The sequence below is a fragment of the Quercus suber genome, unplaced genomic scaffold (assembly GCF_002906115.3).
Source record: "Quercus suber isolate HL8 unplaced genomic scaffold, Cork oak 2.0 scaffold_260, whole genome shotgun sequence".
Lineage (NCBI taxonomy): Eukaryota > Viridiplantae > Streptophyta > Magnoliopsida > Fagales > Fagaceae > Quercus > Quercus suber.
The window spans coordinates 278,442-296,939 of NW_027069716.1; the positions used below are offsets into that span (position 1 = coordinate 278,442).

The 18,498-nt window shown below is 32.4% G+C and overlaps 1 protein-coding gene across 1 annotated transcript; it reads left to right on the forward strand.

Moving 5' to 3' along the window:
* Positions 1 to 9,115: 9,115 nt before the first annotated feature.
* Positions 9,116 to 16,074, forward strand: LOC111988317 (putative laccase-9). Its single transcript, XM_065781221.1, has 5 exons — positions 9,116 to 9,317; positions 9,705 to 9,856; positions 10,012 to 10,256; positions 13,654 to 13,779; positions 15,794 to 16,074. The coding sequence occupies exons 1-5, from the start codon at positions 9,210 to 9,212 to the stop codon at positions 16,072 to 16,074; spliced, it is 912 nt and encodes a 303-aa protein (XP_065637293.1). The 5' UTR covers positions 9,116 to 9,209.
* The last annotated feature ends 2,424 nt before the right edge of the window (positions 16,075 to 18,498 follow it).

Sequence of the window (18,498 nt, forward strand, 5' to 3'; positions counted from 1 at the left end):
ATGCTAATTCCATTGTTCAGCCCAGTGGATTGCCCAATTTTGGAGTCCAATCTGACAGCATGTTTCAAAATTTGTTAATACTCCTCTTGGTGTTCAATCTGATTTTCAAAATGCTATTGCAAGTGCACCTTTTGGTGTTGCACAAGGTGCATTTAGCAGTTCTTTTGATCGTTCTTTTCTGCAGCAAAGTCCACAATTTTTTCAAGCTCAATGCCCTATCTCTCAGGCTCAATGTGAGCAATTACTCACTCTTTTGAAAGGGTATGTAGGTACTAGTTCAGGTGTTAGTACTTAGACCAATCAAGTTGCATCTGTCATGGCTCCCAATACCATTTCTACCTCACTACAGACATCTACACATGTCACACTTCAATCATCATTGCCTTCTACTTCCAATTCAGCTTCTTGTTCTTCTAATTTCTCAAGTAATCCTTTTTGGATTCCACCTAATTTTTCTCATTTAGTTTTTTTTTGCTCAAGTAGTAGATATGACTGTTTATAAATCTGATTCTTGGATTATAGATACTGGAGCCAATGAGCATATGGTTCATTTAGTGACTTAACTTACCTCTATAACTTCAATTGTCAATACTTGTGTCTATTTGCCAAATGGGGAACAAGCCTTAGTCACACATGCGGGCACTGTGCATATTTCTTCTACTCTTGTCTTCAATGATGTTTTGTATGTTCTATCTTTTGGTTTTAACCTGATTTCAGTCAGTAAACTTACCAAGAATCTATTTTGTTGTCTCATTTTTCTTGGTCATTGCTTCTTTATTCAAAACATTGCTCAATGAAGCATGATTGGTCAGGGTAGAGAAAGCAATGCCTTGTATCTGCTGGACTCTTCCATTCATCACAAATCTTTTGCTTTTATTGCTACCAGTCCTTTTTCAAGCATAGATTTATGGCATACTAGATTAGGCCATCTTTCATTTTCTAAACTTCAATTGTTGAAAAATGTTGTAAACATTAATGTTTCTAATAAAGCTTCATGCTGTAATGTTTGTCATTTCTCTAAATAGAAAAGGCTTCATTTTTCCATTAGTAATCATGTATCTCTTACCCTTTTTGAATTGATTCATTGTGACCTTTGGGGTCCTTTTACTACTTGCACTATTGAAGGTTACAAGTATTTTTTGACTATTGTGGATGATTTTTTAAGATGCACTTGGGTTTATCTTCTCAAACTTAAATTAGATACTCAAGTTTTACTTCCAAGTTTTGCTAATATGGTTAAAATTTAATAGCAACATTAAGACCATTAGAAGTGATAATGGTACATAATTTTACCTTAAAGACTTCTTTCATTTCAATGGTATCTTGCACCAATTATCTTGTGTTGATACTCCTCAACAAAATGACATTGTTGAGAGGAAGCATTAGTTTATACTTAATGTTGCTAAAGCATTGAGATTTCAATCTAAGGTTCCCTTGTGTTTTTGGGGTGACTGCATTCTCACTGCAGTCAACTTGATCAATAGGGTTCCTTCCAAATCTCTAGGTTACAAAAGCCCTTATGAAATGCTTTTTAATACTCCACCATCTTATACACATCTTAGGAGTTTTGGTTGTTTGTGTTTTATCTCCATCTCAACTAATCATAGGCACAAATTTGCACCTAGTGCCAGGAAGTGTGTGTTTTTAGGCTATCCACATGGCATTAAAGGCTACAAAGTATTAGATCTTGATTCTAATTCTGTTTTCATATCCAGGGACATTGTTTTTTATGAATCCATTTTCCCTTATGCATTTGCTTCTCATCCTTCCATTTCTTACCTAAATGATTTTGTTTTTCCTCATGCGACTTCAAATGTTCCTTGTTCCATTGACTTTGTTTCTCCTTTACTGTCTTCCACTACTCATGATCATTCTAATTCCTTGTTCCATTGACTTTGTTTCTCCTTTACTGTCTTCCACTACTCATGATCATTCTAATTCCTTGTCTTCCAATGACACTTCTATGCCAGTGTCACTAGATGCTCCTACTTCTGATGTTACTATACCAGATCCTAATCCATTAGATAATCCTAATGCTAATACTTCTATACTAGAACCTATTTCAGATTTTGATTATGCTATAATCTCTAATTCTGCTATAATCCCTATTCATCCACCCATATAGCCCCAATTAAGAAGATCCATTAGACCTCACATTCCTCCATTTTACCTATCAGATTATTCTTGTAAATCTATTAGTGCTAAACCTCAATCTGGTTTGCCATATACGATTTCAGATTTTTTGAGTTATTCTCACTTGGGGCCTACTTTTAAGTCCTTTGTCCTAGCAGTCAGTGCTACTCCTTCAGAGCTTGCCTCCTTTCATTAGGCTGTTTAATATCCTGAATAGAAGGTTGCTATGGACAAAGAGATTGAGGCATTAGAGGTGAACCACACATGGACTTTGGCTCCTTTGCCACCTAGTAAGACTGCTATAAGCTGAAAGTGGGTTTACAAGATCAAGTATTTGCCTGATGGTTCAATTGAGAGATATAAGGCTCATTTAGTTGCTAAAGGGTTCACTTAGAAGCATGGCTTGGATTATTCTAAGACTTTTTCCACAGTTGCTGAGTCAATTTCTGTCAGGATTGTTCTTTTTTTGGCTACTGTGAAATGGTGGTATTTACACCAAATGAATGTCAATAATGCATTCTTGCATGGTGACTTGGTTGAGGATGTGTATATGTCCTTACCACCTAGTTTTCACAATCGGGGGGTGGGGGTGGTGGGGGGGGTAGTTTGCAAGTTGAATAAAAGTCTATATAGTCTTAAGCAAGCTTCAAGGCAATGGTTTGAGAAGATTTCAACTACCATTTTGCAGTTGGGTTTTGTACAGTCCAAATTAGACTACTCCTTATTCACGCATTCACGAGGTGTTTCTTTCACTGTTCTCTTAGTTTATGTTGATGATATATTGCTTATAGGAAATAATCCCACTTATGTTACTACTTTGAAGAAGTTGCTTGATGATAAATTTGGTGTAAAAGATCTTGGTTCATTAAGATACTTCTTGGGCTTAGAGGTTGCAAGGACTGATGCAGACATTAGTTTAAACCAAAGGAAATATGCCTTGGAGATATTGAAAGATACAGGCTTTATGGGCTGCAAACCTGTGAAATTTCTTATGGAACAAAACTTAAGATTGTCTAAGTACGAAGGGAAACTTCTTGCAGAACCAGGGCTATATAGAAGGCTTATAGGAAGACTCTTTTACTTAACTTTGACAAGACCTGATATAACATATGTTGTGCACAGATTGAGTCAATTTGTGTCACAGCCTAGAGAACCTCATTTGCTAGCAACACATAAGGTTCTTCAATTCATCAAAGGTTCACTAGGAAAAGGGATTTTCTTCCCTAGCAATACAGAGTTACATATCAAGTCCTTTTGTGATGTAGATTGGGTTGGATGCCTTGATACTCGAAGGTCTCTTATAGGATATGTAGTGTGTTTTGGGAATTCTTTGATATCTTGGAGATCAAAGAAGCAAGGAGTGGTGTCTCGGTCCTCTGCAGAAGCTGAACACGGGGCCATAGCTAGTGTAGCTTGTGAAATTACTTGGGTGATGCACTACTTAAAGATCTAAAGATTGAACACCACAATCCTACTATGCTATTTTGTGATAATCAAGTAGCATTGTACATAGTTGCAAACCCAGTTTTCCATGAACGAATCAAACACATAGAAGTTGATTGTCACTTGGTTAGGGACAAAATTTTGGAAGGGAAAATAAAGACTTTTCATGTAGCAACTAATTCTCAGGTGGCTGATATATTCACTAAGGCCTTGGGTTTGGCATCTTTTACGAGGCTATTAGAGAAGTTGGGATTGAAAGATATTTTTCAGCCAAAAGTTTTGAAGAAAGCTTGTTCAGTTCAAGTCACAAAGTCTAAGACACTGGACTTGAGGGGAAGTGTTGAAACTGAAATGGGAGTTAAACGGCAAGCAGTGAAGGACCAGAACGACAACAATGACAAAATATTTAAATGTAAAACAACAAAGAAGAAAAATATAGGAATTAAACGCACCGTTTGATTTAGTGGAGAGTTAGTTACATATTCTGCCAGATGTCATTGTATTACTGGTTGCAAGTTTAAGAGTTGGTTATGAGTTTTAGGCTTTAGTTTTAAGTCTCTGTTTTTCTGTATATAAGTAGTTGTAAGCTAATTATTTTGTAACTAATTCATTAACAGTTTCTTGATTAGTGAATGCAAGTTTTCTTTTCTCTCTCAAAAGCTCTCTCCTAGTTCTCTATGATTTTCTGTTTTTACATCCTTTCCAAAATTCGTGTTTTCTTTCTTTCTCAAAAAATCGAAGTTCATTAATGGTTATTGACTTATTGTCAGTACCAATACTTCTGCTTCTGAACCTTTATCTTTACAAGATTCACCCATGGCAGATGATCATCTGTTTCTGTATCATGGAGAGAATCCTGGTATAGTTCTTATGTCTCAACCCTTAGTTGGTGAAAACTATCCGACTTGGGCCTAATCAATTAAGAAGGGGTTTATAGATAGAACACTCACACTTTCATCTCCTTTAGTGAAAACTCCATTTGAGATTCAAGCTTGGATTTAAGTAGATAACATGGTGGGAGCATGGATTACAAATGTAAGTAGTTTCACCAAGAATTCAAGTTAGCATCATTTACATAGATACAACCCTAGAGATTTGCAATGATTTTAGAGAAATTTTTTCTCAAGGAAATGGATCATGAATCTTTAATTTGCAAAAAGTGATTGCAGAGGTTACACAAGCCTTTTGCCCAAAAAAATAAAGAAAAAAGAAAATATCCCAAGCCATATGTCAAAATATATATTTCACACACTCATAATCAAATATCACTACCAAACACTTTTTTTTTTTTTTTTGTCACAGTTTTCAGTGGCTATTGAAAACTGTTATTTGGACATTGCTACCAAAAAGGCCCATACCTTTTAAGAATTTGAAATATACAACTGCCGGTAATGAATAGAAAAAGGATAAAGAATTTTATTTTAAAATATATAGAGAGATTAAAAAAAGAAAAAAGAATGAATAAATAATATTTAAATGAGATAGAGAAATAATAAAGAGTCTGTTGAAATGTGTATTTAAAAAAAGTAAGTAAAATATTAATGGGCATTACAAGATGCTCGTTAAGAAATAACTTTATGTTAATAAAGTCAATTTTTTGTCAGATTTTGGAACCAATTTTATAAAATATAGAGTTAATAAAGTCAATTTCTTGAGTTTCACCTCTAATTTAGAGTTCGTTTGGATATAATTTATTTTGCTAAAACTAAAAATTAAAAACACTGTAGCAAAATAAATTTTAAATGTGTGAATAGTGCCATGAGACCAATTTTTAATGAAAAATTGTTGAAAAGTGAAGTTTGTGGGTCCCACGAACAGTGCACGAGACTCACAAGTGTGATGAAAAGTGGCTGAAAAGTAAAAAATATACTGCTTCTATTCATAAACAGTAACATAAATAGTAGTCGTTTGTTCCCCTAAAAGGCATGCTGTAGCAAAAAAAAAAAAAATCCAAAACGCAACTGCTGGATCCAATCAGAATAGTGGGGGTGTTTGGTAGAGTAGTTTGAAAATTGTTGTTTATTGTTTTTTGAAATATGTGTGGGTGAAAAAGTGTGTTGAAATACGTAAAATGCTGTTTAAAAACTAAAAAATATTGTTTAAAATGGCAAACTAAATGGGGCCGTATAACCTCTTTTTCTAAATAGTATAACCTCTTTTTAAAGTAACGGTACAAAAGTTTGGAAGCCAGTTACTATACATTTGTATACATGTACGTTTCTTTTTATTGATAACTATACAAGTACGTTTCTTTTTGTGTTTTCACTTTCAGTACATTAACTAGGCCGGGTCGAGGAGAACGTGCCTGTCAGTTCATTCCTCGCGACGTCGCATCCTCTGGTCCATTCATATTAAATTTGTGGTACAGGTGACTTTTACAGATTTGGTCGGTTTGAAGGCTGGTAGCAATTGTACCGTATAATTCACCCGAGTCCTTCACAAATTTTTTTTTTTTTATTTACTTTTTTACCTTTATTTTTTTTCTTTTCTTCATTTTTTTATACTTAATGGTTGAGATTTAAAGATGTAAACTGTAAATCTTAACCGTCCATACCAATTGCATTAGTGAAAAAATAGGATGATAAAATATAGTAAGAGAATAAAAATGTTGGAAAATAGAAAAAAATTTAATTTTTTTTTAATTTTTGTTTTGTTAAGAGTGAAAAAGTAAGTTTGCATAAATTTACTCATATATTCTTGATAAAATATAAAATATAATAAAAACAAAAAAATAACAAACAACCCCAAAAAAATGCAATCACGCAATTATGTCCTCATTAAGGGTCTATTTGGGATTTGCTTATTTTGTTAAAATTAAAATTTTTTTGATGAAAGCACTGTAAATAAAGGTAAAATTAAGCTGAAAAAATACAGTAAGACCCATGAATAGTACCAAAAAGTGCCGTAAGACCCATGAATAATACCAAAAATAAGTTGAATAATAAAATAAGTTGGCAAAAATAATATTTGTCAGATGAATACTAAATAAACCAAAAAAGTAACACATTTATTTATCAAAAAAATTGTGTATATACAAATGGATGAAGGAAAAAAAGAAAAAGAAAAAAGTAAATAAAGGAGTTGGAAGAAACAATAAAGAAGAAGGAAAAAAAAAGGTAAAAAAAAGTAAAGGCTATTGATGTGGACAAGCCCATATGCAAGTGTATTTTGGCATTTTCATCCATTAAGCAGTTATATTTTCTCCTTTCAGTTTTTTTTTCTCATTTTGGAGAGAAAACTTTTTGATGAGCTTGGGAAGAAAACACTCAGGCCCCTCTATTTATTTTTCTTTATTTCCACTCAACCAAACACACTCTAAAAAAGTTTTCCTTCCCATTGTCTCTTCAAAGTTTTCCCTCCAATCTATTTCACCTCCAAAGTGCATTTATAACTACCAATCAACAAAATAAGACAAGTGTTACGCCCTACAAAAAAAACCCAAAAAAATAAAAATAAAAAGGAGTATTACGCCTTTAACGAAAGAAAAAAAAATTACATTCATGATGTAAGTTATTATTAATTTTAATTTGAATTTATCACTAAAATTACTTTTGTGTCCACCAATAACAGCTAATGAGAATTTACTACTTAAGATTTGTTATGAAAATATTGTGGATATGACCTTTCTCATAAAATAAAAAGTATTTTTTTTGTGAGTATTCTAAACTATGTTGAAGAAAAAAAAATTAAAGAAAGTTAATTTTCATTTGCTTGATAGATATAAAACAAATATATAAAATATATTTGGAAGTTTTATACTAAAATTGTGATACAAAAATAAAAGTTAATTTATTTCCAAAAGCTTATTTAATTTCCAAACAAAAAGCAAAGGCTAAGTTACAAATTATACTCTTTAATTTTGTATAAAATTCAATTCAGTCTCGTAACTTCATGTTCATTCAATTTATCTTTTAATTTTTACCTTTATTCAATTCAGTCGTCTTATCATCTTTTTTTAATATTATCGTTAAGTTTTCAAAACAAGACCCAAAAATGATGTCACTTTAAAGATAACAAATAGTGCAATTCTAACAAAGATTAATGAAATGATTAAACTGAATAAAATTAAAAGTTAAATAACTGAATTGAATGAAAATAAAGTTATAGAATTGAATTAAATTTTATTCAAAGTTAGATGATGCTACATGGTATAGATGCCATTTTTATATGATGGAGAAAACTCAAAGTAAACTTTGAATACATACGTGTGCATGGTTTTCAAACCAAAACCATAAAAAAGAAAGGTTCAAAGTTTTTAAGGTTAGACTAAGATCAACCGTAATGATGTCATAATTAATTTAATAAATAATTAAAAAGTAAATAAATATATTAAATTAGTACAAATACAAAATTTGACTAAAATAATTCCTAAATAAATATAAAGATCTATATTTCAAATGTATTTTTCATATTATATCTTTCATTAGAAAAAATTAAATCCAAATCAAACATAATAAATAAACAAATATATATAAGTACATAACAATGTCAGAGTTGATTTACTGATTATAAAAAACATAGTTAAATCACTTAACCAAACCAAATAGTAAACCATTGTTATCAATTTTAAATCTAATAGAAAATATTATTAAAATATTAAATAGGACAGTTGATGAAGCTTAAAGCTGCGGTAGTAGTGCTATTGTGGGACACTTCACAATGGTACTGTAAAGCATGCACGAATAGAAAAATAAATCTAAAGTTTATTGGTAAAATTGTTTTAGTAACGTCGTTTGTATTTTTAAAAAATATTTGTTAACAAAAAAGTGTAAAAATATATGTACTGATTTTTAAAAATTAAAAATTGTTACTTAAAATACCATACCCAACGGCCCCTAACTATTTGTGATCTGACGCCTGTGATACTAGGCTATGTGCTACAGCTTTATCAAACAAAACAAAGACTGGAGGTCTCAGTTAAAAGAAAACAAAACAATACAAAACGGTTAGAGGAAGGGAGAAAGAGAGAAAAGAGTTGTTTTTCAGAGACACTGCTTTGGAGAGATCCCATCGCTCGTCGACTGGTGGTTGCAGCTAGCAGTCGACAAGGGTGGAAGCTTTGATGAAGCATCTTAATTTGTATATATTGAATGAATTTCTTAGAGGTTTTCTTAACAATGGTGATAAGGTGCTGAAAATACCTGCTTCACTGATTTTTCTACATAAAACGGTTTTTAGAATTAAAAGAACCGTCTTAATGAACGGTCCGGTCAGAATTTCAAAACCATAACATGCCGGTTTTTCTTGTGCTGGAAGGTAGAAATCACATGCATTGTTTATAGGTAAGCAGAAGAATCACGTGATACATTTTTGGAGTTGAAATTTTGGTAATTATATATGAGGTCACTAGAACACCACGTTCACATCTAAATTTTAAAGAGCAAAGACAATTAGTTTTTTTTTTTTATTTTTTTTATTTTTTAATAGTCAGTAGTAACGCGTTACACGTGTTATCACTTATCAGTGACACACATATTATTTAAAAAAAAAAAAAAAAATCATATATAAGACCCTTTCGGCTTTCCTAAGTTCTATGCATTTGAATTAAGTCAGGCTGAAATATTTGAGGCTCTCAAAGAACAACGTCAAGTTCACAAAAGAAAGAGTGAGCTGAGTCAGCTAGAGTAAAAGATATGAATTCCAAGAACAAAGAATGTCTGTTGAACTTTATTGGCTTTCTGTTTCTTGTTGCACAGTGTCTTTCCATGGTCGAAGGAGAAGTTCATTACTATGAATTTGTTGTAAGTACTTACCGTATTATATATAGTTGTCTTTTTATCTGCACTGACTATAATAGCATAATTGTTTTCTTGTTTTGGAATGATTCTAAGATATTGCAAATTTAACTCTATAAGATTTATAAGCTGCCGTAATACTTATACTAATCACATGAAAAAATGCTGATATTTATTTGTTATGTTGTTGAAATTCATCAACTATATTTATCATTACGTTAGTTTGTAACATTTTGTAGTAAAGTTTGAAATAATTTTAACATTTTACTTTCCAATATTGTGGGTTTGAATGGATAAGCTTATCACCTGCATTGGAGAATAATAGCTTGATTTTTTTTTTTTTTTGGTTACATTAATTTAATTATCAATATGTGCTTCTTAATTATTTTGCAGCTTGCGGAGAAAAACTTCACGAAGCTGTGTAACACAACAAGAATGTTAGTTGTAAATGGTAGTATTCCAGGGCCAGTAATACGGGTACACAAAGGGGACACAGTATATGTCAATGTTCACAACCAAGGCTATTATGGGGTGACCATTCATTGGTAAGCTCAATCACTCTTTATAAACATGCGTAAGGAAAAAAAAAAAAAAAACAAAACATAACTAATGCATGCAAAAATATTTTCATTACTCTATCTCTTACATAAGTACTGCTTAACAAGATTCACATCCTTGGATAATTTTACGGTTCTTATAGGCATGGTGTAAAACAACCAAGAAATCCTTGGTCAGATGGCCCAGAATACATCACGCAATGTCCTATTGGACCAGGATCAAACTTCACATATGAGGTCATATTTTCCACTGAGGAGGGAACACTCTGGTGGCACGCACATAGTGATTGGACACGAGCCTATGTTTATGGTGCCATTGTTATCTTGCCTGCTATTGGAACAACTTATCCATTTCCCAAACCGGATGATGAAGATATAATCATCCTTGGTATGCTCATATTTTTAAATCTCTCAATCCCACTAGATTTTAATAATAATAAAAAAAAAAACTTTCACATATGTTCAATAAAGAGTCAACATCATTTTTCCCTTATTGAAAAGATATGAATGTGATGCTAGTGATGTGAGTAAGGATATCCAAGTAGACCCGGAACCCGACCAACCCGCCCAATCCGGCTGACCCGTCCCGAAAATTGACCAACCCGATGTTGGCGACGATTGGTAGCAGGTCTTCGCCCATAAAACCCGAGACCGGTGAGTCGATTGACAGGTTTGAGCATGAAAAACCGATTTTTAACCGACCCGGCCAAAAAATACATCGAAATTTCTGTTCTCTGCCGATTGGAGTGGTTAGTCGGTCTGATTTTGTTCGATCTCTTCGAGTTACACTGAGATCTCATCGGATCTCTTCGAGATCTGCCGAGATCTCTTCAACATCTAGCCTAATCTTGTTGAGATCCGCCAAGATCTCTTTGAGATCTAATCAAATCTAGCAAAAGCCAAAGATTTTAGCAAAATTTGGCGATGATTTCTGCAAAATCTGACAACAATTCACATAGTCTGAAACCGACCGATACCCAACCGGAAACCTATGACATCTGACCACCCGAATTGCTACCTTTGGTGGGTCGGCGATGGGTCCAGGTTTAGGAGGCTCGATCTAGTTGGGTCGGTTCTGGGTTGGGCATAAACCCTACCCGGACTGACCCATGGACAGGCCTAGATGTGAGGTCCATAATTACGCAGCTTGACCTTTACACCATTTTTCTTTTTATCATAAATAAACAACTAATGACCTTGCACTTTGCTTTTTTTAATGTGATACATGCAAGTGAGTCAATACCATACTGGAAGGCGTTTCGATTTGTTCAAAGAAATGATATTTTGGTACCGATTAATACCAGTGTACTATTTCAGAATTACCGCTAATACATATATACTATATATTCATTAAGTTAAAAGTATGAATATAGTTATTTAATTTATATCAAACCTATATGTTTAGTCCAACATACCCAATAAAAATGGCCCAAGTCCAAAATATCATATCGGTCTAACATTATCTAAGACATAATTTTTTTTTTTAATTAAATATAAGAATGGAAAAATAAAAATAGAAAGTAAGGGGTTGTTTGGTACATCATTTTAAACACATGTTTTTTATTTTTAAACATCATTACACATATTTCCACACACCTTTTAACTTACATGTATTTTCAAAAAAACTGAAAATTGTTGTTTAAATACACATACCAAGCCAGCTCTAAAATTTCAAAATTGAAACTTGTAAAGCCCACGTGATTGCCTTGGGAATAAAAGAGAGTTGGTGTGGACAATAACTCTACTTCTTAGAGCATTCTCATCAACTCTCTCATAATAAATGCCATTTTACAACACCAAAAACCTACTTTATCATTTTAACACACAATTTTACAACATATCATTTATCAGATGTTCTATACTTCCATTCTATATATTAAAATAATATATCCAACCCATTAAATAATATTAAACAAATTTCATCACATTAAACTACAATCACAGTCAACCTCCACAGACCATTACAACACTGCTGCTGCCGCTGCTGCCGCCGCCACCACCACCATCGTGGCAGCCACAATCCATTGTAAAACCACCACCACAACCACCGTCATCAACAATCCACCCCAAAACCCATTAAAAACAGAGCAACACCCACTAGCACAGCAACTCAAACCCAGAAAACACAATCAAAACCCAAGCAACCCAAACCCACGAAACTTAGGCAACCCAAACCCAAGCAACCCAGGCAACCCAAACCCACTAACACCGGCAACCCATGATCAAGATCTCACCTCACCTCAACGTCGATGCCCACGATCGTGACGAACACTCCGATCTCACCCCAATGTCGATGCCCACGTCGATTTCGATTGGCGATGACGATGACGATGCCCGGAGAGATCGGCGATGATGATGCAAAATGAAACCGGTGAGACGAAGATGATGGATTGGCGATGACGATCGGCGATGATGGCGATGACGGATCAAGATCAACAAAACAAAGGTGAGAGGGAACGATGACAGAGAACGGTGAGAGAGAACAGAGGTGAGAGGGAACGGTGCGAGTGAAGAGAAAAGAAAAATCTGAGGAGAGAGGAGAGAGAGAAAACAGAATTAAAAAAAAAAAAAAATTATGCCACATGTGAATAGTACCGTTGCAAATTTGCAACGGTACTGTTCACATGTGGCAAATTTTATGGGATTTAGCACATCTGATAAAAGGAGATTTTGGTGTTTGGTGTGGTAAATGTGCCAAATATTTGGCATTTGGCACATTTACCACATCTGATGGTGATGCTCTTATCACAGCCACACCTTTTAACTTTCAACCATTTCATATTTTTTTATTTTTTTTTTCTTTTTCGTTGTTTTTTGTCTTCTCCACTTATTTCAACGGTTCTCTCTTTCTTCCATAAAATGAAAATCTGTCCAACCAAGCTTCAGTCCCGCTCAACCCAACTAAAGCATCGCCGCTAGGTCCATTACCATGCCTCTATTAACCTTTGGTTCATTGCCTGTTTGTTTGGTGTTTTTTTTTTTTTTTTTTTTTTTTTTTTTTTTTTTGGGTTTAAATGATAAAATTGCAGAAGAAATCATTTCGGGCTGACATACATTTTTCGTCCAGAATGACCAAAATAATATGGTATTTAGAGTAAGACGAAACAAGAGGTGTTTTTGTACCAGAGTGAGTTCCCAAATGGAAAATACTGGCTGGTACAAAGTTATTAAATATGATTTTTATTATTTTTTTAATAAATTTTCTTACAATTTATAATACTACTTTTGTAAAAATTTTAAAAAAAAAAATCTTAACTTTACATGTTGTGCATTCATAATGTGATTTAAAGTAGTTTTTGTTCTATTATTTTAAAATTTTTTTTCGTTCATTAAATTTAGAAGTTCTTTAGGTTTTGTAGTTTGACTCCCTCCAATTCAATCCACCACGTAGCTTTGGAAATTGTAACTATATACAATGAACTGTACTGACTAATAAATCAAATTATTGAATTTATCTTGAAGAACATAAAGTACAACACACGAGGAATTAGACTTAAATTTTATCCATTATTAATTTTTTAAAATTAATATATGATTGTTGATTAAACAATATTAATGTATGGCACGAGACTAATTCTAATATGTTAAAAATTCATGTTCAAATGAATGGAATGCAAAATGAAACTTGATTGTCGAGAGCTCTCTTATTGGATGCATGGACCAACTCTAAGCCTTCTCATATGTCCAAAAATCATGTGTCATATCTCTACAGTCTCTACGCCTTTATCTTTTCCTCTGTATATAACTGCTAGTGTATTTCTGATTAAGTTTTGTTGAGAATGCAGGTTCATTGTACAGTGGAAATTTAAAAGCCGAATACGATTACGACCTAACATATGGCGCTGACTTGCCACACTCTATTGGTTACACCATAAACGGCGAACCAGGAGATTTGTGTCCATGCTCCAAAGGTACGAGAGTAGATTTTAGATTTTATAGCTCAGTGATACTCGGAATTAAGATCTTCTGGAGTTACTGACAAACTCAATCGCATAAAGTTTTTTTAATTTTGACCTTTTGTTTTGTAATAAACGGTTCAGACTAAAGTAGTTTGCTAATATGAACCGTTTATTACAAAATAAAAGGTCAAGATTAAAATAACTCAATCTAGCATAATTTCCTAGAATCTTAATTCAAGATATCTGCCCTGTTGGATCATTTATAAGCTAATATGACAATAAATGATATGGAAAATGTTAAAGGTATTACAAGTTTTGCTACATAACAGATGTGGCAATAAGTGTAATTAGTGGGTTTCAACCACATCACAAATGAACATATATAGTAAAACTTATAGTACCTATAACACTACTCTGAATAAGATTTGTCATTTGTGTCACTTCAATAAGATAATAAAAAATGTTAAATATATTATAAATTTTACTATATAACATTTACAAATTGATGTAACAATAAATATTATTAATGAATGTCAAAAACATAATAAATGAATATCAAAATCACTTTTTTTTTTATGTGATTATTGACACATAAATTTGTACTAGTCATATAATAAAGAATGGGCAAAACTTAGGTACAATACATTAGGTTCTATATTTAAAATTTTGACACCTGTCCAATTTAACATTTCAGGCAAACGACATTAAAACTAATTTTTTTTTCCTTTCTTCCTTCTTTTTCCTGTACATACTGTAGACGGCTTCTCTTCCAAACCCCAAACCTTTCTCCCTCATCTTCTCAGTAACCAAATAGGAAAGATCAAAAAATAAAATGAGTTTGATGAAAAGTAAAATAACCAGAGAAGCTACTTGAAGAAAAGAAAAATAAGGGGGAAGAGCTAAAAAAAAAGGGGTACCATTTGACAAGAATGTTGCCCACAGAGTTGGAGATGAATAACGCCAACAACATTTCTTTCTATTTTTCTTTTTACTTCTTCCTTTGGTTCTTTCTTTGAGTCCGGTTTTCTTGGAAAACTTTTCTCTTTCAAACCACCCATTACCCTTCTCTTCGAAACCCAAAACCCAAAAAAAAAAAAAAAAAAACTCATATCTCTCTCTTTCTCTCTCGGTGTGTGGTGTGCTTCCTTTCTTCTTTCCTGATCTATGATTCTTTCTTTCCTGATCTATGAAAGAACAAAACCCAAAAAAAAGAAAAAGAAACTCATATCTCTCTCTTTCTCTCTCGGTGTGTAGTGTGTTTCCTTTCTTCTTTCCTGATCTATGATTCTTTCTGATCTCTTGGTGTGTGTATCTACTTCCTTTCTTCTTTTATGGTCTATGATTCTTTCTTTGGTGTGTGTATCTTCTTTGTTGATGTTAAGAGTGTGGAAGTTTTGGGTATAGCTGAAAAGGGTCCCTTCTTTGATTTGAAACCTAGTAGATCTGGCTTTCATTTTTTGATCTTTCCTGTTTGGTTATTGAGAAAATGAGGGAGAAAGGTTTTGGGTTTGGAAGAGAAGCCATCTGCGTACAGGAAAAAGAAGGAAGAAGGAAAAAAAAAAACTTTTAAGTTTTAACGCCGTTTGCTGAAGATGTTAAATTAGATAGATGTTAAAATTTTAAGTAGGGAACCTAATGTACTGTACCTGTACTGTATCTAAGTTTTGCCCATAAAGAATATAGGATTTCTAGCATCACTTATAAGATAATAAATGAGTGTTTGAATTACTTTTTGTGATTAGTACATCAGTTTGCACAACATGTGTAGTAAAATCCATTGTATTTATATCATAACTTTGTAGTATCCCTAGCATCTTTCTACGACATAATCTTTAAAAGTTGGCATTTTTTCAATCACAAAAAAATGATTACACATCCATTTATTAGGATTTTGAAATACATGATCATATTCATTATTGTCATGTCAATTAATAAAATTTATTTACTAAAATTTGTATATATTTAGAATTATCCATAAAAAAAATCACATATTGGAATTAATTGAGTCATAATCTTAATGTTGTAGAAACAACATACCGTCGGGTGGTTGATCACGGCAAGACCTATCTTCTTCGTCTAGTCAACTCAATTGTGGCAGCAGATATGTTCTTTGCAATAGCTGGACACAACCTCACAATTGTTGGAATGGATGCAAATTATATCAAACCCATAACTACTAGTTACATAATGATAAGCCCAGGACAAACCATGGATATTCTACTCACAGCAAATCAGACTCTTGGCCATTATTATATAGCTGCTCGACAATTCTGGAGCTTAGGTGTGGGAGTTACCAAAAACTTTTGAACGCAANCTTTCTCTCTCTTTTCTAAACAATCCTTTTATGGTGTTTCACTTTTGTCTATTGAAGGCCAATTAGCATACGTTTATCTTAACATATCTTCAATCTTTCCTACGGGAAACATCACCCATCTTTTTCCTTCTTTCTTGATGAACTTATCTTTTTCCTTCATATCAGTATCTCACTACAAAGTATTGCTTAATAATCCTAACAATGTGTACTTCTCAAAAAAAAAAAAAAAAACCTAGCTAATAATGTGCAAGTGCCAAGCCCACCTTAAAAGCAATACTCTAAATTTGAAGGTAATTTAGGCACTTATTGAATCAACAAAGCTAGTAGATTTTAAAAGTGGTGACATAGCTAGTAGGTTTTTTAACCGTTGGATTTAACAAAGGCCAATGGATGTGACATAGCTAGTAATATACTCATACGATATCCAAATTAATTACTCCTAGAATTTTCAATAACAGACTTTGATCTCAAAAAATTAAAATAAAATTTTGATAGCACGGGTGAACTAAATTTATTTAAATTAAAAAAAAAAAAAAAAAACTAGTATGGGCCAATATTTCTATAAAACATTCTAGCTTACTAATTGTTTGTCAAATTAAACTAAAAAAAAAAACCAATTATTACTAAAATCAACAAAATCTAACTTACCAAGACTTTTATTGTATTCAAATAATTCTAATAGATGATTAAATAATAAAACATTATGAATAAATATTGAAATATATTTGACTTTATGTGCGTAGGTATGATAAATATTACTCTATGATTTAAAAACTTTTTGCGTGTATTATTCAATTGTAGAAAAAAAAAAAGTCAAAATAGCCAGAATTATCATAAATTCAAACTAGAAGATAGGTCAATATTACTATTTTATTTTTAATTTACAAATCAATATATGAATCAGATATTTAAATTAAATACTACTTTCATGTTCATGTGTTCTAATAAATATTACTGTTTCCTTAAAAAAAAAATCCTATATTTAAATAGTCCATAATAAATTCTTTCAATGCCATTTGAAGCGTGTTTAATGTTACACAGTGTGGAATAAAGAAGGCACATCTTGCCAAAGAAGCACATAAAATTGACCAATCCATGGTTTTAAATTTAATAATACTTATTAGTTCCTTTCACCAATAGTGACATGTTGCGGATACTTCTTTAAATAAATTTGAGATAAGGTTGTCTATCATATCTCTCTTATACCCCATAAAAGTGGAGTTTTTTTACACTGGATACAACTTAATTTCCCATATATTGGCTCCAAACATGTTTAGAACCTTAAGCTTACCCCTTAATAGGAAGATGACAAATGTTCTTGTCACGTGCATAGACTCACTGGTTATTGGATTAAGTGTGGTTAAGTGAGTCATAAACATTTTATACATTTAGGGTCCTTTTGGTTAGGGGTGGAAAATTAGGATGATAGAAAATGAGGAAGTAATAGAAAAGATGGAGGATAAAGAGATTTAACTTTTTCTCATTTGAGTTTGGTTGGAAGAATGAAAAAGTTGAGAGATGGAAAACTCTTTTTTTTTTTCTTTTTTCTTTTTGTGAGAAATGAAATTAATATAAATTTACAATTACATCCCTATTTAAATAAAACAAGAAAAAATAACATTTCTTTTAATTAAATATTGTGTATGGATACAATTTTTTTTTTAAAGATAACAATCCAAAGGAAGATAAAAAAATAAAATAAAAACCGAATGTGAAGTACAGGAAAAGACAAAAACCAAAGAAGATGAAAAAAAATATAAAGGAAAAAAAACTAAGATAGATCATAGATAATATAACAGAGAGACAAAAATCAAACGGAAAAAAGAAAGAAAGATGCAAACAGGCAAATAACGAAACCCATGTGCAAAGTACACATGGCATTTTTGTCCGCTCGAGCCATGAGCATTTTTCATCTAGTTTCTTCTCATTTTGAAGAGAAACATTTTAGTGGGCACAGGGAGAAAATGTCTGGCTTCATAAATTTTTTTCCTCCCCTCCCTCCAACCAAACACCTACTAAAAAAAATTTTCTCATCTATTTTTCTATCCTCCCTAAAATCTTCCTAACCAAACAAACCCTTAAGCTTTACCCCCAAAAAGAGGATAACATATGTTCTTGTCAAGTGTAAATGAGTCATGTGCATTGTACATAAGAAAGACATCATCTTCCTAGTATGGGTTAAAGTCTAAGCTCCAAAAGTTTAAAGTTGTAATGTCCTTTTTTTTTTTAAAAAAAAAAAAAGGCGAAAAGCACATTTTAGTCCCTACATTTTTAGGCGATTTCTATTTTAGTCCCTAAATTTTATTTTTACCGCTTTTAGTCCCTATCCTGAAAAACGGTTCCGTTTGGTCCTTGCCGTTACATCAGAAACGGATATTGCTGACGTGACGATAGACAAGGACGAGCTAGATAAATAA

Coding starts and splice junctions, on each gene's coding strand:
- LOC111988317 (XM_065781221.1), top strand. CDS start 9,210: ATGAATTCCAAGAACAAAGAATGTCTGTTGAACTTTATTGGCTTTCTG. Junction 9,318..9,704: donor TTCATTACTATGAATTTGTT/GTAAGTACTTAC, acceptor ATTATTTTGCAG/CTTGCGGAGAAAAACTTCAC. Junction 9,857..10,011: donor TATGGGGTGACCATTCATTG/GTAAGCTCAATC, acceptor CGGTTCTTATAG/GCATGGTGTAAAACAACCAA.